General features: G+C 42.7%; 1 protein-coding gene across 4 annotated transcripts in view; it reads right to left on the bottom strand.

The window, feature by feature from the left end:
• LOC117742691 (vacuole membrane protein 1-like) overlaps positions 1 to 24,310 on the bottom strand; it is a 53,267-nt gene that overhangs the window by 9,066 nt on the left and 19,891 nt on the right. For 2 of the 4 annotated variants that reach the window (XM_034550269.1, XM_034550270.1), the window contains exons 7-10: positions 20,947 to 21,078; positions 12,968 to 13,070; positions 12,468 to 12,584; positions 9,076 to 9,137 (exon numbers count right to left, since the gene is read on the bottom strand). In XM_034550269.1, the coding sequence (XP_034406160.1) occupies positions 9,076 to 9,137; positions 12,468 to 12,584; positions 12,968 to 13,070; positions 20,947 to 21,078 (414 nt within the window). The remainder of the gene's footprint in view (positions 1 to 9,075; positions 9,138 to 12,467; positions 12,585 to 12,967; positions 13,071 to 20,946; positions 21,079 to 24,310) is intronic. The other 2 variants (XM_034550267.1, XM_034550268.1) reach the window with 1 other exon arrangement.

The following is a 24,310-nucleotide window of genomic DNA, read 5'->3' as shown; positions in this document are numbered from 1 at the left end:
TCTGCCCCTTCTGAAGGCTGCCACCTCCAATGGCACTTCAACACACACACACACACACACTCATAAAAGTCACAATTTCTTGTTTTTTTTGCTAATAAAATCCCAAAAGTACACACATATATATACACACACACACACACGTGCCCTGACGTCCTGAGGGGATGATAGAGAACAAGGGCTCACATGACAGCCAAACCCTGGCCAGGTCCAACTAGTTACGACACCATCACAACAACTGGCTTAGGCAATCGCTAGTGTTACCCAATGTTCCACAGGGTCACAGTTCACACCTAACACAACAGCACAGACGCCGCAAGACGCACACGCACACTGTGGTTAGGCAGCGCTCTGACCCGAGGTACTGAAACTCTGACCTCTACACCATCTCTGTGCGAAACACTGACGCTCCAACTCATTCTTTTTTATCAGCACATGCTTGATAAATTACTACTGCTCCAATTAGATTGTATTAAGTGTCAGAATGATTAAATAATGGAATTATGGGAGAAGTATCTTTTACTTTATTGTGAGGAACATTTTGATTCACGTGCAAATGCTGTAAGGTAATATCTGTGTGTGTATGTGTGTGTGTGTGGGTGTGCGTGTGGGTGTGTGTTCCTCCTCCAGTTCAACCGGACTTTTTCCCAGTGACTTCACCACTTAAGCATGGAGCCCACTCCTGGACGGAGATCCCCTGCCCAGTGTGTTTATCACATCCCTGCTCCACAGACATCTGTGTCAGCCAGCACACACACACACACACACACACACATACACACACACACACACACACACACACACACACACACACACACACACACACACACACACACATATGCAAACACGTGTGCACAAGCTCGGACACATGCTATCCTCTCCGGTGCCCGCAGTGCTGCCAGGAAATCAGGGGGCACCAATTATAGAAGTCTATTATTCATCTCACTTCCCAGACAGCCACATAAAACAGCCCTCCAACCCCCCCTTACCCCCCAGGTTCAGGTCAGCATGCCCATACAGGCCTCCTGGTCTGGGTGTGGAGGGGTGTGGTGTTGATGGGTCACTGTTTAACCAGGCCTTGACCCTTTCAATAGTGAGAAAGGTGTGAGTCAGATGTGAGTGGAGACACGTCCAGACAAGTCATACTGCTACTTGTAGAGTGGCAGCAACTGGCAGCCTGGAAATAGAAGAGGAGGTGGAAGAACAGACGAAGAAGAAGGTATGGGGCCTCGCTGATACTCCAGTGTCTCCATCCATCGTGTGATGTCATGCTTGACCGCTGTGTGGGAATTATGGCGACATTGTTTCCGATGGGACGGCTAGCCCTCCTTTTAAATGAACACCTAATGACCCGGTGATAACCGCACCCACCGTATTCTGACTTAAATTGACATTTTGTCACTCCCAAAGGGAAATTTTGCAGCAAGTCAGAAAACTGAAACAGACAAGAGGAGTTAAATGAACGCATTACGACACGCTAAATAAATGTGAAGGTCTGAAACACGCCAACGAGTCGAGGTCACGGGGTGGAATACGGCTCTTGAAATAAAGGAGAACTTGAGACCGTTTGAAGTACAGCTGTACCTTCTACTTCTGCTCTATAAGGCACTGCTTCACAAAGCAGCAAGGACGTATTCGACGTTAAGACAGGCAGCAAGGTCAATTCAATCAGTGTTTTTATTTTTGTAACAAAGTTTGCCGATCACAAAAGCAAAAAGTTGTCATATTGTCAAAAGTGTTTCTGATGACGGCCATGCATTGGAGTTGACACGCTGCAGAGGCTGTGGTCAGCAGCCACCGAGTGCAGACAAGTGTAAGTTGCCGATGTCTGTGCGACAGAATGCTACGGAACGTCCTAATGTGCTGGAACAACAACTGAGCAAAAAGCAAAATACTACAGTATTTACCAACAAAACAGTTATACTTTGTGAATGTGAGTTAAGATCCTGTGGCGGTCTCGTCCTAAGATCTAGTCAAAGTAAAACAATGTGTTCACATTGGTGCATCTTTGAAGTTTGACACAAAATAAAATAATAAGTAAATGATTTATGTGACTGGGATGAAACGAATATAACCGAACCTCCTCATAATCAAGATTTATGGCTGCCTGGGTTTTCAGGCTGATCCACAACTGGACAATAGCGAGCGTATTTACCCTGCGTACTATCTCTCTCCCTCTCCAGTAATCTGCTGTGAATCAGGCTCATGGGGGACAACATGGCTGTTTTGACTGAGGTGTGTTGGAGGCAGGGCAGGCAGCAGGGAGAGGGGTCCCGGGCCTCTGAGTCAGGTCCTGTCTGGGATGACTCCTCTCTCACACAACACAGACGAAGACACACATACCCGTGACAACTGGTGAAATCACCGCACACATTACGGCGCACACTTCAGTGGATGACGCTGGCTCGAGGTCCGTCTTGTGTCCCCCCCCCCCCTGATAAAAATTAATCAATGGCATACTGTTTCCTAAAACAACATACGAGCCAGCTACCATCCTGATGAATAAATACTTTAGTAATTTCACCGAGCATGTGCAGGAATGATCTGATGAGCGAGAGCCTGCGACTGTGACCCGAAACAAACAAATCAGGGATGAATAGAGCAGGATGTCCCGAGACACACAGTGTGCCCGAGAGGCACATAATATGACACCAGAGCTGTTTGACCTCTCCCTCTCTTTGTGTCTTTCTCTCACTCACACAAACACACACATAGACACCTACTCATCAAAGCTACAATGACATTCAGATCTTTTGTGTACCCCTTTGAGTCCCTCGTGGTGCCATTACCTGCAGACGCAGGCCGACAGCACACAATCCGAACCATAATTGAATATTATTCTAAATTATTCTATTCTATCCTAAAGTATTACGACCTTTTGGCTCGGAGTCAAACCTCTCTGACTGTTACTGCCTCTCACTGTATTTCTGTCAGAGCTTGCGGGCCAAGAGATATCCGACTGGAAGTGGGGGGGATGGAGAAAATGGACGCCCCGCCGGGCCTTCGCATTAAACTTAACAACGCTGTATAAAAAGAGAGAGTCGGCCTTGACCTGCTGCTCCATCCCTCACTCCCACTGTCTTGCCATGTTTGCCTCTGATCCCGTCATCCCAAGTGAGGTGTCTTGACTGTTTGAGGAGAAAAGGGCAGGCCGTGGAAGGACTGATCAATGGCATCTTTGTCAGGGCGCTTCTCAGGTGACCAGAGCACCCGGTGACTAATAGGATCGAAAACCCTCCCTTCTGGCAGATTGGGTTAACGGGAAGACGTTGCTCATATGGCTCAAGGAGGGCTATTTATAGGATCAGTCATGTGACACAGACTTGAATAGTAAAAAAAAAAAAAATGCATTGACATTTGGATTTATTTCACTCACATTCTTCTACAAAAGGACAGGCACCACATGTGAAATACTTTAAACCAATAAGCTGTGGCTTAGGCCACAGTACCCTTCATATTGGTTCCGTATGTATTTATTGCACAGATAATATTGATTAATCAAGGACATTCTTTGCCTCAAATAGGTGCGTTTTGCTTCACAGAGAGTTATGTGGTGACATAGGGAACATTCAAAAAAATCCCTCCCTGCTTTCAACTCTTACAAGGCGACGCCACAGTTACCTTCAAGCCAGACAAGCCCACATTCAGCATGAAACCACACAAAGCTAGTTTCTATATGAGCCCAGGGTGTGTGTTCAAGATGGGTTGAACTTCAGTGGAAACAAGCAGTAACAGACGTTTCTCCCCTAACTCCAGTACTTTTACACGCACACAAATAACTGCACTACTGTGAAAACCCAGAATAGCTCGCATGGTTCTCAGCAATTCCACTTCTCCAGTAACCCAACTTTACTTGAGTTGTTCAGAAGAATTAGTTGCGACCTCCACGCTCGTAAGAAACAGGAACGGAAGATGATAATGGATTTTGTTAAAGGTTGACCAACTTTCTAGTCTTTCAGGTGCCCGTATTACAATTGAAACAAAAAATCCCTCATTTCCATACTGTCTGATGCTAATACGAGACAGTCTGAGTTACACAAATCAAGTGGATATCTTCCAAAGTTGGTCCTTTTTAGTACAACAATCCCTGATACACAGAACCAAAGAAGAGAAAGAAACCAGAACAAATAGTGTCCATGATGCTGACTGCACTAACAACCTCTGAGTACCTCGCTAAGGTATACCACCACAGCTAAAACAACTGAGCTGTAACTCTCAGAACAACAATTCAGTGTGATCCGGTGAGCGGCTCATACAACCCCAGGCTGCCCTGCCTGACCTGTGGCTCTCTCCTGGCCTCCCGCTGAGCGGGCCCGCCTGCTGTGGTCCCCGAATGCCGACAGCCCTGTGTGGATGGAGCGGCCATCTGCGGGCCCTTTGTGCTGGTAATGGACCTTCGGCTTAGAGATGGACCGACATGTAAATGGAAGCATTCTCATGGAGACGTGCGCCGGTTTTTACTGGATAACCTTTTCAAGTCTCGTCTCTTCCTCTCTGCATCTCAATGGCCTCCTCCCCGAGAGCCCGACAGTGATAGGCCTCCCTTGACACATGAGTCTGAGGGATTTGCCAAGCTCAATACAGGACACAGAGAGCGACTGACTCAATCAAGATGATGGATTATTGAGAACAGTAATTTTAACTGCAAAGCTCGAAGATGAGATATAATAGGATTAAACTGTAGTTGTGTCTCTGTTGTTGTCTCTGCTCCGCTCTTATTTCTCCCTTTTCCACATTCTCACAAACATAATCACCTCACACGTTGTTCTCTCCCAGAATTCGACAGAAACTAAACCTAACCCCACCACAGTCACCACTGGCACGGTGTAAACCCACTGGACTCCTGCAGACAGCGATTCCTCTTCATGTATCATCACACATGGCTGCTGAAAAAGTGGCATGAATCAGAGTTAGCGATTCAGCTGAAACAAAGCGACTCACAACAGATCAAACCCAGGGACTGGAGGCCCAGACAGCATGCCAAACACAGGAAAGCTCCCCGTTCCATTACTGCACGCAGTGGTTGGTTTTGAGCGCTTCCTGCTGTATATCACCACCTCACCGGCTGACGAAGCCCCAGCTGAGATAAGAAAAAGGAGGACAAGGTGGACTGGGCACAGAACAAGATAAATCTGAAATGATATGGAGCACAGCAGCAGGGGCTTGTTCACTCTTTGTAGTCTGTCCAGGCGTATTGACCTCAGTTACACAAATAAGTGTAGAAAATGAGCATGTTGGGGTATAAGACTCTGATTCTCAGGATGGGAAACCAGAGGGCCATAGAGTTAGGGTATAATGACCAATATAATGTAGTTGAAAAGTTAATGTTTTGTTGGTCAAATCTACAAACTAAAAAGACAAAGATGGAAAACCTGTGTAGGTTTTTTTTCTTTTATGACTAATGGGCAAAAATCTGCTGAACGAACACTTAAATAAATGACATGAACCCTCTGGAGCGTCCAACTGCTTCAGATCTCGATCAAAGCCTTGCTTCATGCGAGTTTGCAACATTTTTCCTGACTTAAACAATGACTGCATACGCACAGCCGTCCTTGAAGAGGAGACATCCGTACATTAGTCACAGGACAGAGGGAACCTAACAAGTCTGATCAGACACACAGCTCCATCAGACCTCTTGTTATCAGCCCAAAAGGCATCGGAGGAGGCTTTTATTGGGACTTTGTGGAACTTCAAAGCAAAAATAATCTTTATTATTATCCTACTACTGCTGACAGAGAGTGGTAGATTTAACCTTACATGCTTTGCACGGCAGGAAAACAAGAGTGGAACTCGTCTGCCAGAGATTTATGAATGTGTTTCCACAACACTAATCAAGAAGTAATAGATCAAGTTTGAAATGTCTGACGCACATTTTTCTTTTGCCCCAAATTAGAAAAACAGTTGAAAATGGAAGAACAAGATTGAACAACTGTCAAATAACTTATTTTTCCACCAAACACATTTTTTTGGTCTCACTCTCAAAAGGAACATCAGACAGTCATAAATGTATAATGGAAATGTTAAGTCACTTGTGTTCAACTTGTTCTTTAAAAGGTCTTTTGCATATTCTCTAAATTTTATTTCCAGCCTGTAAAAAAATGACTTTTTGTTGACAGAGGTGATAAAAATGACTGTTGACAGTTTTAAAGCCTCATGACGAGATCCAAAGCTCTCTCGTGAGGCTGAATTTCAATAACACACTTTCCATTTGTCATTCAGAGAAAAACATTTCCTGATTTGAATTGCTGATGTGAAAACCTTTAGAAAGATCCCTAAAAAAAGTCAAATAAGATACTTTATTTAATTAATTAAGACATAATATATGACATGATACAGAATTATTATTGACATTAGTGACAAACATTTTTTAAATGTGTGGACCCACCCTGTTGACTGATGAAATATCCATCATCATGATTCTAGGAATATTTACCAAATGAAAATATAACCAAACTATAATTAATTAATACGTTTGGATTTAGGAAATAAATGTGCTACACATCTTTAGATAAGGCAAAAAGGGTAATGTACACATGTACATTTGTTTAATCATTTTTCACTACTAATATGTTGTTCACTAAAAATATACTCATATTCTAACTTTTAAAATAAATACATTTAATTTAATTTAATTAACCAGGAGAAATACTCAAGTGCTGATGAACTTAGTGAAGGATGTTGTTTTGTCATGGAGCTGATACTTAAAAAAAAAATTATATTATTGGCGACATCATAAAAGATAACGGTTCAGTATTTGTACATTTTCAGTGAGTGATCATTTGAAAGTAAAATATTACACTCAGAAGTTATGGATATTGACATTTGTGTGTATGTGTGTGTGCGCGTGTGTGTGTGTGTGTGTCTGTGTGTGTGTGTGTGTGTGTGTGTGTGTGTGTGTGTGTGTGTGCGTGCGTGCATGTGTGTGTGTGCCAACTAGTTCACTTGACATGCAAAGAGTGGAAAATTAATCATGTAGTTTTATCATGTGAGAATAAAAATCAGCAATATTCCCGACTAAATCCAGAGCCAAGAAAACAAAAACAAACTAATCATAAATATGAAGATTTGGACTCAGTTTGACAAAATGTGTCTTTCTTCTATTTTAAATAAAGACACACATTGTCTCTCTATTTAATCAACGAGCAAAAAAAGCTGAAAAAAGAAAGCAGGTGCTCCACGATCTTAAAAATAAAGAAATACCACAGATATTATAAAACTCACCACACAGCAAATGAGTAATTGGTGCAAGAATTTTCAAAAACATCAAAGATGTTATGCAGGCATGACTCAAAGTAATTGTTTTAGAAATCTATTTGCGCAAAACCAAGAAACAAGGATTTCTCAGAAAATAGGTACACTGAATAAATGAAAACAAATTAAGTAATTAAGTAAATAAATAAATAATCAGGTGCTAATTGCTTCGCTGAAAACTTTTAAAGTTCTGTTGCTGAGGTGAAGAAAAGAAAAGCTGTATAATATAACTTTTCAGAAAGAGGGCATCCTGAGGACAAATGTTTTTGTGTATGCGTGAGGGTGTGTGTGTGTGTGTGTGTGTGTGTGTGTGTGTGTGTGTGTGTGTGTGTGTGTGTGTGTTTATGGTTAATGTGTGTGCATTCATTTGCAACTGGAACCAGTGCAACAGCAGGTGCTGGCATTCATGCGGGTGTAAAGGTGTAAATTGACTTTCACCTGCACAGTTAACACTGACACTGCGGTTGGTGTGTGCCTAAAGGGTTACAATGGAGAGGCTGTCACCCATTCACAAGGTGCTGTGTGAGTGAGAGTGAGAGCGGCACAGAGAACCAGAGCTGAGGGTGGAAAGGCCTCCGCGAGGAAGGAAGGTGACGGTTGACAACTTGTAGTGAGGGAAACTTCCTTTAGAGAAGAAGTGGGCAGTGAGTCAGACTGAAACCTGTCAGCAACCAATGATCTGCCGCTTTGAGTCTGCAGATCAATGAGCAGTGACTGACGAGAGAGGCACGACTTTCACAACCCAACACAGCGAAATGCCTTTTGGCAAAGCTAGAGCTGTCTCAGCTCGGTTGATGAGACCTCAGGCAGAACATGTGTGTAATAAAACACACACATGGAGAACAAGAGCATCAGCAGCTACTTAAGTTGCTTTGTTTTCAAAATATTTTTTGAAACAAAAATGAAACCCCTGGCATCTCTACAAGGACACCCATCATGGCACCCATCAGCACCCACACGCAGCACCCAGGCTCTTTCAGCATACATCTTGCTCTTATTTCCAAGAAGCCCTCTATCTGTATGTGTGTGTAGGATTGTTACATTTTGTTTGACTTTTTATTTTGTTTTTTTTGTCTTCAAAACCAGCCTGCTGTGTCTGTCAGCCTTGTGCCGTTTGTAAATTCAACACAACACTGATGCCGTTTCCAGCTTGGCATGCACATATACTGGCACAAATAAGTTTCCTTCGTGAAATCACTCCCATCTGTAACTCAAACTCGATATTTTCTTTCCTCCCAAGAGGTTTGAAGCAAATAAACACGAGCGCATATTGTACCGTGTGAGTGGTCTGACTCCCGAGGGTCCTTATTTTAATGAAGGAATAAAAGGTTGGATTGGTAACGATCAATTGGTTCAAAGGGCGACATCAGTGTGTCATGAGGTTCCTATGACAGACAAGAGTTCATCCCGTCCAGTGAAGAACCGAGAACAAGTTCATGCCCATAGTCATCCAGTGGAAAGATCCATGTGGACCATAAGAGCAGAGTGAGGAGGCCAAACGGAGAACACAATGTGACAAAACCTCAAAGGCTGCACAAGGCGTTTCAAGCTGGATAGACATCTTCCAACCCAAAATAAATGCCCACGTTTAATTCAAAGCCACCTCTGACTCTACGTGACCTTCATCAGAGTCCCGAAGAGGAGGAGGCCGATCTCACACTGAAGCGACGAGTTTGGCATCGACTCTTTTATGTGTGACAGCCGCGCACCCCGAAGGTACTTTCGGAGAGCAAACAAGCACACACAAGTACACACACAAGTACACATACACACACACACACACACACACACACACACACACAGAGACACAAATTGAGAGCTACTCACCCGATGAGGGAGACCATCTGCTCCACTATGTGCCCGCTGAAGGTGACGATCACAAACAGTTTCTGTATGACAAAGAAACACAGAAAGAGCGAATCAGTTACTGATCCATGAGGTCACTGCCGGGCTGCAGAACAAGGCATTATGTGCATCATAGTTTGATCACTAATTCCTCAACTCCCCCTCACACACACACGCACGCACACACACACACGCACACACATACACTACCCATTATGCCCATGCCTTGTTCCGCCATTGCGGTTTGGTCAAAAAAACAGCTATGAAGATGAAGGCCAATACATAAAAGGCTTAGGCTCTATGACACATGACCAACAGAGTACACTAGGTCAGCATATCACACCAGAAGAGAGTGTGTGTGTGTGTGTGTGTGTGTGTGTGTGTGTGTGTGTGTGTGTGTGTGATGGAGGAGTAGGGGAATCAAAGGAGATATGTCATTGCTTCGGAGGGGGGCTGGAGGCCGTCTCCTGTCCGCTCTGATTCCTGCTTAGTCATCGGGCCAGAGAGGCAACTGGCATCCATTCTGGCTCATATCAGCCCTCAGTCCTCCTGCATGGGGGCAGCAGGGGCACACACACAATAGTTGACCAGATTTTCAAAGGTCCTTTACTTGCCCTCTTAAGTTGTTGTAGGTTACAAACATGCATTTTGACCACTAACATGATGTTTGATCCTGTAACATCTAGGTTGTCTTCAACATGCCATTAGACCGGCTGAACCCAACAGAGCTTTTAGCGGGTCCATCATTACAAACTTATGTTGTGCAGAAAAGGATTATTCAAACCCACAGAACCTTATTTTAAATCCTAGTCCAGATCCCAAACTTTTCCAAAGATACTAAATATATACCACCGAATTACAGGGAAAAGTGATACACGAGATGAGACATCTACATTTTTATGTAATGTGTAGCTTCTGTTAGTTTCACATTAAAATACATATTCTGCTGTTTAAAAATGTCTTATCTAAGTTGGGCCACAATTAGTCAAATGTTATCTAGTTCACCTTATGATAAGCAGAATATCTTTCAAGATGCTTTGGCAACAGGCTATTACTGATCAAATAAAATAAAACACTTCTTTCTGACATGCAGATCTGTCTCAATTATGGACCTCCACCGGCTATTGAGTGCTGAAAATATTGATTAGAGGGTTTAAAGTGCAGATGCTGCAAACTGGCCTAATAGGGAGGTTTTGAGTGACCATCAATAACTTCCATGACATTTAAAATAAAAAAAACAATGAAAGCATAGACAGGAAAAAAAGACTAGGAAATATACAGAGTAAGATAAATGACCCCATGAAGAGGGATACATGTGACAGCCACGTCGATACGACACACAACGTCACATTGACATGGTTACACATAACAATAACGACTTTAATCTCATCTGACAGCGCTCTTTGATCTGCTTTGTTTGCGGTGTTCTTTGTCAGGTTATGTAACATGCCATCGAGGTCATACATGTCCATTAGTAGTCTGTTCATTTGTGTGGTGGCAGGTTAGACAGAGTTAGTGTGACATTAGTCACAATGTTACTGTACAGTAAGTAAATCTCCTCATGGTCATTTTTAAACCCTGACTTTTTGCACCGTAATATTGATTTTATGCACCCACATCTCTTCTAACAGCACTGAGCGACATGGCAACGTGGCAACGTGGCAACGTGGCAACGTGGCTGACCCAGGGAAGCTGACGGTGACACGGTCTTGACTCGCTCATTTCACTTAACTGATAGTACTGAAAAGAGCTACGCACATTCCAGTCACAATCCTTTGGAACACACACACACACACACACACACACACACACACACACACACACACAGGGAAGCATAATTACTCAATTGTTTACAGAAAAGGAACACTCATGGATTGACAGTAATATGGAGAGTAGTGCCTGCAGCGTTAAACTGCCGTGTTCAGAGGGTGTAAAACATGTCTCATTTAACCTTTTTCTACATGACAAAGGGGCGTCTCACTCTCTCCCTGTCTATCTCAAGGGGCCTGCCTTTTTTTTTTCCATGACGTCACCCATGATCATCCGCGGGTGACGTGCAGCGTCATCACAAAGCCGCCGACGCCGCATCCATTCAACAGTGGACGTTCAGACGTTAAGCCGAATGAGCCTGAGAGGCGGAGGCAGAGCGGGACAAAGGAAGCCTCTCCTTGGAGATGAGTGAGAACACACCTGAATCACAGGTACAAAAAACACAAACAAAAAAAAACACACGCTTTGAAGCGTTGAGTGTTTTACGCCCACGCACGCACACACACACGCACGCACACGCACACACACACTAGAATCCCCTTTTGTTCCCTCTTGGCCCATGAGGGACAGCGTCACCTGCCCTTTCCTCTCACACTTCTTGTTTTCTGCCAACGCTGCAAAGTGCAAAGCACCATTTGCTTCAGGAGCAAAACCTGAGCTCGAAGAAGATTAAAACAAGCAGCTACAGGAGAGATTGGGACGGCGAGAAACGCCAGGGAGCAGGGTGAAGTCGTTCTCTCCGTGAGCGAGGGAGGGACACACCTCGGTCATTGGGGGACGGGACCCCTGGGACCCCTGGGTGTAATCTTCGACTGTGCCTGCCATGCATGCAAACCCCCGCTCTCCCCCTCACCAATCTCTCTTTCTTTCTCCATCACCTCCCACAGACAATGTTTATCAGCTTTAACTTGCTCTTACTAGGTTGGACCCCCCCCACACTTTTTCCTCAGTTGGGTGCAGGACTATGCTTTCTGCTTACGGTGAAGGAGTGAGGCCAAATGCTTTTAACCCTTCCTCTCTGAATCACAGTGAACGTTTGCTAAGAAAACAGAAAGTCGAGCCTCCGACGGTAATCACAGACATACTGCAGATTCCTGGACACAAATTGAGGATTTTCCAGGATTAGAAGAAACGTTTGATGCCAACTCTGCTCACAGCACTTTCTTATTCAAGGGTTCGGGTTAGGATGTAACTTTTACTTTCCCATGAATTCTCAATCTGCCGTAGTCTGACTGGCCTACTGTACAATGCACTTGGAGGTGGGGAGGGGGGGGGGGGGGGGGGGGGGGGGGGGAATCGCAGCTGCGATCACAAAATGGTTGACTCCCCCTCCTTTGGCTACACAAAATGGCCTCCTTGCTACCAGCCGACTACAGTACAGAGATGCTGCGCATGCGATTCCATTATATAACACACTTCACCTTCGGAACAATATTGAAGAAAACAAATCTCAAACTGTTGGCACTGCAGCTGCTCTCGAACACAACAGTGCTGTGAAAAAAAGGGCTTTACTGTAGGCAAGTCTGTATTTTCATTCTTGGAAAACAAAAACATCCCTCATGGCATTTTTTACATGGATTTATATTAGTTTAGCTGCAGCTCACCTGAATGTGCATTTTGATGACTGCTTTCCCAACAAGTGTTGCACCAAAAAAAGTCCAGAAGGGCACCAAGAAATGTCCACATGTTATTCCTGCCAGGTCAAACAAGGGATTTGGAATCTGGGGGGGAGGGGGGGGGGGGGACAATAGAGATGATAAGAGGATATTGTGTAAATTCAGCACAGGAACTAGAAAACAAACCACATATAGAAAGTGTATGAAAAAATGTAGCACAGTGTTGAGGCTTCTTCCATCTGTTTTCTCCAGGTACCCTACAGAAAGTCCCTGATAATAATGAGGTCATCCAACTGTCACATTCCATATCTATTTCTGTTTATACGATGAACACTTCATTGTCATTTTCTTTTGAATGATGCTCACATGTCAAATACATCAATACGTTTGTGAACATTACAAAATGCTTTAAAGTGTTAAAAACGCCACAATGAGGATAATTAATATTATATATAAAGAAAAAGGTGTGTGTGTGTGATTGGACTCACAGAAGCACAGGCTAAAATCCCCAAGAAGCCGACCCTCTGGATGAGTTTCTGTACTGCTACTTTTGCTCGGGTGGCAAAGTCCTGAAAAAGAGCAAAAATGTTTCTAATTATCATTAGAAACATGGCGATGTTTAGCGGATACTGATCACATGCCGTGTGCATCATTTAGACGTTGCTTCATTTACAGGAGACATCTCAAACTGTTTTACTGAGATTGACATCACAGCTAATTGCAAAATAACAATAATGTATTATTCTAGTTAATGTTGTGCAGCTTCTATCAGATACATATCACACTGTATTCACTGTATATATACTGGATTATGTCCGACAGATTAAAACAGTTTTAAATGATTATTACGGATTTATATTTCACATGATAAATAATTCACAATTAATTTAAAAGTATATGTTTTGGGATTCAAATAATAAATTGGGCTCCTGAAACATTTGTTTTACGAGCAATTTAGAGCAACGTTTTTTTTTTTCCTGGGTTTTTCAGAGCATTTCTGTGGAAGAGGGAATATCACAGAAGTGTGTCAAATAAATGTGTGTAGCCAGCTGGAATGATTTTTCATGAATGCTCTGAATCCCATTCAAATGCCACAATGAAACAAACAAAACATTGAGGATCATTTCTTAATTTAAGATAACAACTTATAATCAAATATCTGCTTTTAGGAGTTCACCATCGTCTCTGAATGTTCATGTTTTAGCTTATTTACAAATTATTGTTGTGTACTGACATAATTATTTTCTCCATTTTATATCTAAAAACATGTTGCTGTACAAATGAAACGAAAAATGAGTGAATAGTAAATATTTATTTTTATTATCTCAGCTTGTTTTTCAATGAGAGCGAGCTGCAACTGGAGGTTTTTCTACATCCTGTAAATGTGCCCTCACCAAAAAGTTCATTTATTATTGAGCAAGATTACAGTTGACAGACACAATAATTAGATCCTCAGAAATTATATGTAAACCTATGCAAACTGCTTTGAATTTGAATTTTAATGGGATGTGCATTGAGTGATTTTCACTGACAACATTTTAGAATTTGTGTTTCTAAATCCTCTCAAGTTTCCCTGCTTCATTTAAAATGATTTAATCCTCTAAAACCCGATACCCAAACAGGCACTTTTCAAAATATTTACACAGTTTTAATTCTACTTCATCTACATTCACCAAAAATAAATGTGCAAGTGATGAGGAGCTCTTGTCGTTTTAAGTTGCTGCTTGTGTATATACAACAGGAAAAACATTTACTCACCTAATAATAAACAACTTGTTGAAGGAAATATCTATTTATTTAAATGTTTGAATGAAAAAAGGTGGGTTTCACAATTAAATTAAGTCTAAATTGTGCTGAAGTCATGACCGTCCTCCCAACATAAATATCTTCAAGTTCACAGCTATAAACTCAGACTCACCTGCCACATACTATAATAATTACGAGGCTCGACTACTTCTTCATTCTATCAAAGTGATAAACTGGTTGTAGCGTGTATGTCTCTCACATCCAGTGCTGGTTATTAATTCCTTTGATAACTGGGAATGTGTGATTAAGAGAAGGGACTTTGGTCAATCCATGACTCACAGATTCTTGCTCTTTTCCCCCTGACGGGCAACAAAAGCCTCTTTTCAAAGCAATGAGACGGATGTTTCCCCAATATACCTTTTCTGGGAAGAGAAGCCTTAATCTGCCTCTCGGATTTGAACTAAACTCTTCTGGAAACACAGTGGGGATGCAGAGAAAACCCCTAATGCAGGACCCTTCATATTTTTGGAAGGCGCAGTCAATATAGGTAATTTATAAAATTATTACTTTTATACCTTGCTGGATTTGCCAATGTTCAATTTCAATTAATTGTTTTTTTTGGAGAGAAATTCTTTGATTTCTGAATAGAAATTTAAATGTCTTAAAATAATCATATATACTGAGGACATTTTACTTTATTATTTTTTATATTCGATGCAAGATTTTTGATATTGTAGGCCTTAATAAGTTAGTGATTTGATCTTTTGGCTGTAGAATATATAGATTTTACAGCTAAAAAACGTCAGAACGGCTTTTATTCGTTATTATTTCTACATTTGTCTGAAGTTATCTTGCAGTTGTTTCACTTTTTTCATGAAAACAAGTTTATTCTTTATTTGCAAAGTTATTGTTATTGAAAAAAAGGCAGTGAAGTTCACAATAGATCATTTTTGTTTTCATAAATTATATTTGTCATATTGGATAAAGCAATTATTTTTACAGAGTTGTTTTAAGCAACAGCTGTCTTTTTAACATCCAAATAAATGTTTGTAGAATAAAGCCTTAAATGTATGTTTAATTTATCCTTACAAAGACTTATACTAAAAAAATAGATTTTCAAAAGCTTTAATTGAATCCGTCTTCTACTGTGACACATTTGTATATTATAGATTGCACTGCCTTTATGAAAGTATGAAGATGTCTTGCATTAAAAGCATTTTTTTTGTGCCTTTCAGATACACTTCAAACTCATTTTATATTTGTGAACAGAAGTGAATGTAATGCACTCACAGTTATTAATGCAAATACAAGAAGGTTTTTATTGCAAACTAAGATATCCTCTTTTCTGAAAACATACACACTTCCACATCGACTGTTGATATTAACTCATATTTAAGTTAGTATTAAAGGGAACTTTCACTTTTAGACATTTAGAAAATGTTTGTTTATTTTTCCTGAACCAAATAATTAGTTTTCATAATATTTTATGATGTTTTTAATGTAGCAATGTGTTTCCAAAAAAATGCATCCATGGCATTTTTTGCTGTGCGTGAAGTACAGTTTCTCACTGAAAGCTATTTTTTCTATCCTAAAATAATATCAAATTAACTGACAAATAAACTAAAATTTTTTTTAAAAAAAACGCCTATTAATATTCATATGAACATACAAGAAAAAAGGGGTTTTCTTTTGAAAAGTAAGGCCTCAGTTTCTAATACATCGTAATATTTAAACTATGGGCGGGGCTGGCAATACATAATCATACCTAATATGGTCAGCAAAACCAGTACAGAACTGATGACATTTTTTCACGAGGTGCAAACAAGCAGACAGGAAACATGAGAGACTTGGGAGGTCACCTAATAAGGTGGTGGTGGGGGGAGCGAAGGGACACGCAAGCTGATTGGTTTACAATTTGAATTTCTGCCTGCACTGACGTCCAATCATGAAGTTTTGTCCTTGCCTGTAGTTTTAATTCTAGCCTGTCCCCATGTGTGTGTGTGTGTGTGTGTGTGTGTGTGAGTGTGTGTGTGTGTGTGTGTGTGTGTGTGAGCTGCTCAGCTGGTGGGAGACAGGGAAGGAAGGAATGTGTATGGATGGTCTACAGCTGAACCGCTGAGGACCGTGTCTGGACCCGGGGCACCTGACGATCCGGTGTTGCAGTGCGGACAGAAACCCTGCAGAACCAATTAGTGCCACGGAGTCGGCCTGTGAATTTGTTTTCTGACATCATGAAATATTGTTTATATTATGGGCCAGAGTCAAGCTATTAGCTCATGCAATGAGAGCCGGGATGAAAATATCACCGCAGCGTGAACAAAGGGTCCCTGAGGAGGTGAGGGGAGGGTGTAAAGGGGTGTGCGTACATGTGTGTGTGTGTGTGTGTGTGTGTGAACTTGTGACACTGTGATTAATATAGTTGAACTATATACTTGGACTCTCTCTCTATTCTGCATTTCTCGACCAGGAGGAGCGTCTATCTTGGATGGCTGGGGTTTAGACATTCAGACTCTGTTGTTGGCAGCTTATGGAAAATCACCATCTTTGCAAGGCAGCTTGCCAAGGGGCTGCCTGCCCCCCACCCCCACCCCCACCCCCGCCCCCGCCCCTTCGCTCCCCCCACCCCCGTCACCGCTGGCCTGCAGGGCTGGGCTTAGCAGCAATTACATTTGGTAAGATGTTGTCAAGGGTGCAGCGTCATTAAAACGGTGGAGGTTTTGGTTCCAGATTTGGCTCAACGGCACAGTCACCCCACATGGCGCACAGCTCCGTGGGGAACAGGGCCCACTTTGAACTGAGCGCCTTCTGACCACTTCCTCATTTTAATAATCAAACTCTAAGTGCTCCTCACAAACTTACTCTGCTAAATAAAATGGCACATCAATCTGTGCATTATTTCAAACATAATAAAGGTGCCACGCTTTTTTATTTTAATTTTATTTAATAGCAAATACACCATTGTTTATTTGATTTAATAAATGAGGGAATAGCAGGATTTTCGTCACAATATTAACATGTATGGAATTATGGCACCTGGATCATTAATTGAACATAAATGACTCTTAAGACTATGAATACAGGAGCATGTCCTCCACATTTAACATGACAGTCCACATATCTGTGGTTACAGATACTAGGTGATGTTGGCTGTTTATTTACTTGATACAGCAAACCCAAAAATGTAAAGTACTAAAGTTTCTTTATCTTGATTTACTAATATACTGTAAACGTAAACATATGTTCAAGTGTCAGGATTTTTCAGATGTTAAAACAAATGTCACTATGACAGTGACATTTGTTTTAACATCTGAAAGGCATTATTGTACAATGCGATATCTGTTTATTTTGGATTTGCTGAAAAAAGAGGGCATTCTCTTTTATAAAAAAAGTGGGCTTATAGCAAACACTCTGTTTCCAGTAGTCTTGGAGTGCTGATGGGGTACAGAGTTCAAACATAGACAGAAAGCAGGCAGCGACAAGGCACTCTGCTCCAAATGTAAACTGTCAGACACGTAAAAATCTATGCATAGCCCATACACAAGTCAACACCCACGCACATTTTCTTCTCTCCCTCGCTCTGTATTATTTCTCTTTTTCTCAATGAAAGTCTTTCACACAGAAGACACACATCTCCGGAGCGGCCGTGAGCCCCCACCCTACCCCCCGACACGAAGATGGCTAAAGTTCATCTCATTAACTCCTGACAAGCCTGCGCCTGCTCTCTCTGGCACAGGAAGTGGACTGATTAAGGACTCCTGACGCAATAGAAGCTATGGTCCACTTTCAAGAAAAAAAGTAAAGCTATGAGTACAAATCTACACAGTGTGCGCACGCACGCACGCACGCACGCACACACACACACGCACACACACAGACACACACACACACACACACACACACACACACACACACACACACACAAACACACAAAATGCACCCCTGAGTCCACGTTGACAAATTCTTTAACAAGCTGTGGTTAAAGGGAAGCTGGTTTTACTCTGACTCACCCCCCTCCTTTCAAACAGTTTACTGGAAATAAAGAGGGAGGAGGAGGGAGGGGGCATTTTCAGAGAAGTCACGTGACGGGGCCGGGCAAACCACAGCACAGAGAGCCTTTGAGTGCAGTAGGCCAGGGGGGAAGGCAGGCATACGCCCAGCGCAGATGGCCCTGATTTGAGTTACAGGAGATACAATCCTGGGAGTTGGCAATCAAGAATTCACAGCCTGTTAACCCCTTCCGTACCGGATGAAAGAAAAGAACACAAGCCAGGAAACAACACTCCATTCTCAAGTTACAAGCAGAGACTCGATCCTCGCAAGATCCTCCGAGATGGTCTGTGTCGATACGGAGGATTCCTCTCCAGTGCACCGGGCACTCTCACGCTGAGCTTAAGGTTTAAGAGGGGGGGGGGGGGGGGGGGGGGGGGGGGGGGGGGGGGGGGGAAGCTGATGTTCATGACATCAGCGTCTGGAGCCGTTAGAAGAAGGCATGACTTCATTATTTTTGAATAGCTCTGTTGAATGAATGAGAACAAAAAAATGCTCTGCTTCTGTGCATCACGTGCACTTGTGGCAGGAAGTTGGCACGTGCAAGATGGGAGAAATACCACAAGGTTTAAATCAAAACCTCTGGCACCTACAAGCCTCTGTGACTTGAGCGGAGGGGACAAAGTGAGCATCTCAATCCAGCTCTGCTGCTGGTGTGTGTGTGTGTGTGTGTGTGTGTGTGTGTGTGTGTGTGTGTTTGCAGGGGGCTAGGGGGTAACATCCTTGAGGACAAAATTGAACCACTTCCACTCTGATACAAAACAATCCACCGATACCACAGTTTCTTCAATCCAATCCCAGTGAAGTCTGTTTCCACTTTGGCCTACTACTATTGATTTTCAGCTTTCAATCAAAACCTCTGAACCAAATCCAAAGCAGATGAACGCATCCGTGTCCACCTTAAAAGGTGCAAAAAGGGTAAAAGGTGGAAGGGAAAATCAGAGAAGTGCTGCAGTATCTCCTCGAGCGAAAGAGGGAACCCTGAGAGCATCCGAGTAATGGTAAAAGCCCTGGCGAGAGAGAAAATGTTTCCGTATGCGGTCCTCGCTGGTGCTCGCAACCTGCCTCCAGATGCTGTCCAATCACACGAGCACACATGACATACACACAGACACGGCTGCCAGGCATCATCAGGGAGAGAGAGAGAGAGAGAGAGAGAAAGATAGAGACAGAGAGAGAAAGAGCAATGCGCAGTGGGAGACTAACAGACTGCGTGAGAAACAATTAGAGCAGAGGAAGGTAGGGACAGAAAAAGAAACAATGTCAGAGAGAGAGAGAGAGAGAGAGAGAGACTAAGGCTGTGTTCTGGAGCATCGTCTGGTTGTTTCGCAAGGATGCGAAACAACCAGACGATGCTCCTCCTGTGTCACAGTTTGTAACTGTGGAACTTCCTGCAGGTGCTGCACCCCCCCCCCCCCCCCCCCCAACATGTAATATTTATCTTGAGAAGAAAAACACTCAACTTACACTCAGACAGCACATCTACGGGGCTAAATGTATCATTTGGGAGTTTTCAAAGCTTTTAGGGATTCACATGCTTGTATTTCAAAAGATATTTTTGTATACTTTGAAAAAGAACATCTTATTAAGCGGATGCGAAAAAGAAAGAGAGTATCCAGCCAAACGAATGCAGTGATGTAACTTATTTATTTTGGAGGTTCCCCTGCAGGTTCATCAGGGAGAGACGGAATGGAAAGAACCAAGAAGTCACTGAAGTTTGAACTTGTGTTACTATCACTAGAAAATAGTGGTGAAACAAAAAAACGTGAAATACATTTCAGTAAAATACACAGTAAATATTCCATATGTTCAGGCAACCCCTGGCTACATTTAAATGAATGACTTAATATAGTGGGATATATAAGGGAATGTCATCGAGACACTTACTGTGTTATCAGAGACAGCATGCAAGTACTGAATGACGTACATACAAACTATGGCTTTACTGTTGCTAATCCTGTACGCATGCATTCAAATTAATACCAGAAACCAAATGAACGCTCCTCTGAATCACTCTGTAATCCCATATCTGGGATACCCTCATTAAAGAAAACTGGATTTATTTCCTGACGGCATAGTTCAAAACCATTTATGGATGCAGTTGTTTTACTGCACTTGACCTGTCTGACTGTTTGACCCGCCCTGCTGGAGAAAGAGCAGCATTCCTGAAGGATGAAGACTGTCAGAAGAGACAGGTCTGATGAAAAGCCTTTCCTAACCCACACACATGTTTCCCTTCATTCCTCCTCCATTCATAATCACAAGAGGGATGAAAAATAAATATTTACAAAGAGCTGTTAGGCATTGTTGAAACATTTGCAGGGATGTTTAATATGAGAACTTTTCTTCTTTCTTTTTTTTTTTTTTTTTTTTCACAGGGGATTTCAAAACGAACGGAAACGGCAGGAACATTTCACTCGAGTGCATCATTGCTGTTCTCTTAGTCATAACGTTGTGAAAGCTCTTTATTCCCGGCGTGCCGTTGAGACACGAAGGTGGGGCTTCTTCAGTGGCCGACACGCACACACGGGCTACAATGTGGGAATCTGGCACACCAGGTTTGTCAAAAAATGTATTAAATCAACACCAAAAAATGACGGATTTAGAAATGAATTGGCACGAGGGCAATAAATGCAAGCACAACAGAGGGTGACGCCGATGAGCGGTGTGTCACCTGTGCAGACTGGGTCTGGTCCAGAATCTCCTCAAACCTCTGGTAGTCCTCGTCATCGGGCTCGGTGCCAGACAGCCGCGCGGCTCGGGCCATGAAGTAGGGGGGAAGCTCTCCGATGGCCGTGCCGGCACCCTGCTCCAACAGAAACACAGAAACACAGAAACACATATGGAGATTGTTAATTACTGCTGCTCAGCCTTTCAAAGTCCACTGTTTACACTACGCCACGAAGTTATGTGCTTCTGCATACTGTTTTGGCAACACAACATGTCAATAAATCTGAATTTAACATAGCTTGAAGAAGGTTTTTTGTGTACAGTGCAGGAATTTTATTGCTATCAATTTTTATTAAATGTCATTTAGATGCTGTGGTTTATAGTAATGCTTTAATGTATATTTAGTTTAGTTAGTAGTTTAAAAATAAATACTATATTTCTCTTAATATCATGCTAATTATGATATCAACCACATTGCCATGGCTCCTGCGGGGTTAATAGAGCAAAGATATAAATATTCACTCCGCATTGGAGCTTGCACTGCTTGACGTCTGGGATTGTGCAATCACAGCACCTAATGGGAATAAAACGGAAAGGATTTGCGGGGAAGAAAATCCCACAGATTATTAAGCGATCATGGATGCATAAAACACAGGCCCAGGGAAGGTGAAAAGCCAGATGCAACTTTTAAACAGCATATCAACACACTGCACCTCTAACTGCTCTGTTCAAGTCTACTTTGGACATGTGGAATGCAGCGTTTCTGGAGAATTTAAGAAGTGCTAACAAGCCCAGGGGGTCTGAAGGAACCAAGATATCAATATCTGACAGCCAAAAGGAGCTTGTAGCTATAAAACGCTGGAGCCTGTGTGATTGAGAGGGGCTTAACAGGAAGAAAGCGGAAGTGATTTGAGGGAAATAAATCCTGAGCACTTGGTCGGTTCACCAAGTTCATACTGCCAAAACACGAGGAGAGGGTGAGGGGGTGAGGGCTACAGACTTAATTAACACAATGAAAACAGCCGCCAAGAAATGCTGTGTTTTTGGAGTTGCTCACAGCTCATTACTTTAATGTTTCCAGGCACAGGGAGAGAGCAGGGGTGCAGGGGGGTGGAGAGAAGATGCTAAGGATACAGTCGGTGTACGCGACAATTACAGATGGCATATGGACCATTTCAAGCCCCGACACATGCCTCACATCCTATAATGCACGGCAATGGAAAGCACATTTAATTCAATTGTTAACGTAGAACACACACAACATCACAGCTTCAATCTCTCTCCCAGAAGAACATAACTAACTAATCACAGCCACATTACTTGTATGTAGCTGGATTGCTGAGCCAGAAAATGATTAGTGGGTAGTTAGCAACCATGGCAGCGACAACAAGGCCAAACAATCATTATCAGGAGGCGGTGCTATCCCAAATCCTGGCAGACTGCATCTTTAATCTGGACACCCTGTTCTCTTGTTAACACTGCCTTCTTTGATGAAATCTGCCAGTTTTTCTTTATAATGGAGACGTGCCCTAATCTCCCTGGCAGCTGCGCCATTCAATAGCTCTGCCTCTGTTTATGAGCGTGCATGCGTTTGTGTGTGTGTGTGTGTGTGTGTGTGTGTGTGTGTGTGTGTGTAAAGGGCACTGAATGACGTCCACCTGCACTGTGGTGGTGTTTGAAGTGCAGCACTTAACGAAGCTGCAGGAGTGGACAGAGAGGCTTCAAGAGGGAACAGACAAAGAGACAAAGAGAAAGGAGAGAGGAGGAGAAGACGAGGTGGTGGGGAGGGGAATGTCCCATCACCAGTTTATCCAGAAGATGGGAGGCTGACGGGAGGAGGAGGAATGCTGGCGTGGGCATTTTCAAACTGTGGGTGCAACAGGTGTCTTGAGCTATAGAGCTGACAACTAATGCCATGCCTGGCTGGGTTACACAGGTGTGGTGGTGACTGTGTGGTGGGTATACCATGGTGAATACATGGGGATTGGGTGGCATGCACACAACCACATACACACGCACACACACACACACACACACACACACACGCACGCACATCACACCTCGGAGCTTGGTGCTGCTGCTGGTGTGGCCGCAGCTGGACTGAAAATGTTACTCCAGTTTAATGGCAGAAAAACGAAGATGGTGTATCAGCAAATCAAAACACTCTTCTTATGTACAGGATCGGTGTGCCTGCACACACCCGCTAAATATAGATGTATTACGAGGGGGTGTGTCTCATATGACGATATGAAGACACTATATGGGGTGATACCAAAGAATCCCAGTATAATCAACTACAGTATCTTTCTTTGATATTAGTATTTAGCGTAGCATTTCAATAAATGGTTAGTATTAGGATTAGAGGTTAGTGAATGAGGTATCATCGAGTAAAAAAGTAGTACGAATGTGTATTTGTTTGATGGAATAATTATTCAGTTGAAACCTAAAAGGTCTTCATTAGATGTGCACGTGTGCAATTTCCAATTAAGCATTTGTAAGTGTAAGTTAATGTTTTACAAACAATAAGGAAGCCTGGGCATTCACAGAAGAGAGCAGGCTGTAAAAAGCCCTTCTGGTTCCTGTGCAGCTCCTGGCGAGGCAGCTGAGGAACTGTATTTCCCCCTCACTTCCACATTATGCAGAACAGGGGGAACTTGATAAAGAATCATAAAAGTGATGTCGCGTGTCAAGTTCTCTTTTCTTAGTGTTTGGCAGTTCTGCCTTTCTCATGAAAAAAAGTCAACTGCCGGTAACAGTGGACATGAAAAGATACAGAGATGTCGAGAGTGGAGTGTGACTTACATATCACTGAGGCACATGTCTGTTTTAGGCTTTTCTAGTGTCTTGTGTGTGTGTGTGTGTGTGTGTGTGTGTGTGTGTGTGTGTGTGTGTGTGTGTGTGTGTGTGTGTGTGACACAGTAGCACAAGCCATTGTCAGCGGTTTCTCGGTAACTCCGAGACACGTGGGAGTCATTGATAAACCACCGCAGCCCCGGTCTGAATGTAACTGCACACGAGTTAGAAGGCTGTTCTGTGTCTAACTCCAAGAAGAGAAACACACAATGTTATTTTTATATGTTTCTACTATAAAGTGGAACAATGGTTCTGTTCTGGCTCTGAAAAGAAGGTGGCATATTGAAAACATATTTCATCTTTCTCAGCAGCCACTAAGCTGGTTAGAGTTGTGAAACCACCAACATTGCATGGGGGAAGATTCATGGAAAGAAGCTGGGGGTTTCCAAGCAAATGAGTTATCAATGAACACATTTGCATGCACAGTTTGATGCACAAATTTGGATAATTTATAGCTTGAGCTTTTACGAGTGGAGATACTGCAAATGATCAAGGAATCAACACGTGATTATAGG

The sequence above is a fragment of the Cyclopterus lumpus genome, chromosome 14 (genome assembly GCF_009769545.1).
Source record: "Cyclopterus lumpus isolate fCycLum1 chromosome 14, fCycLum1.pri, whole genome shotgun sequence".
NCBI classification, from domain to species: domain Eukaryota; kingdom Metazoa; phylum Chordata; class Actinopteri; order Perciformes; family Cyclopteridae; genus Cyclopterus; species Cyclopterus lumpus.
This window is presented reverse-complemented; position numbering and strand designations above follow the sequence as displayed.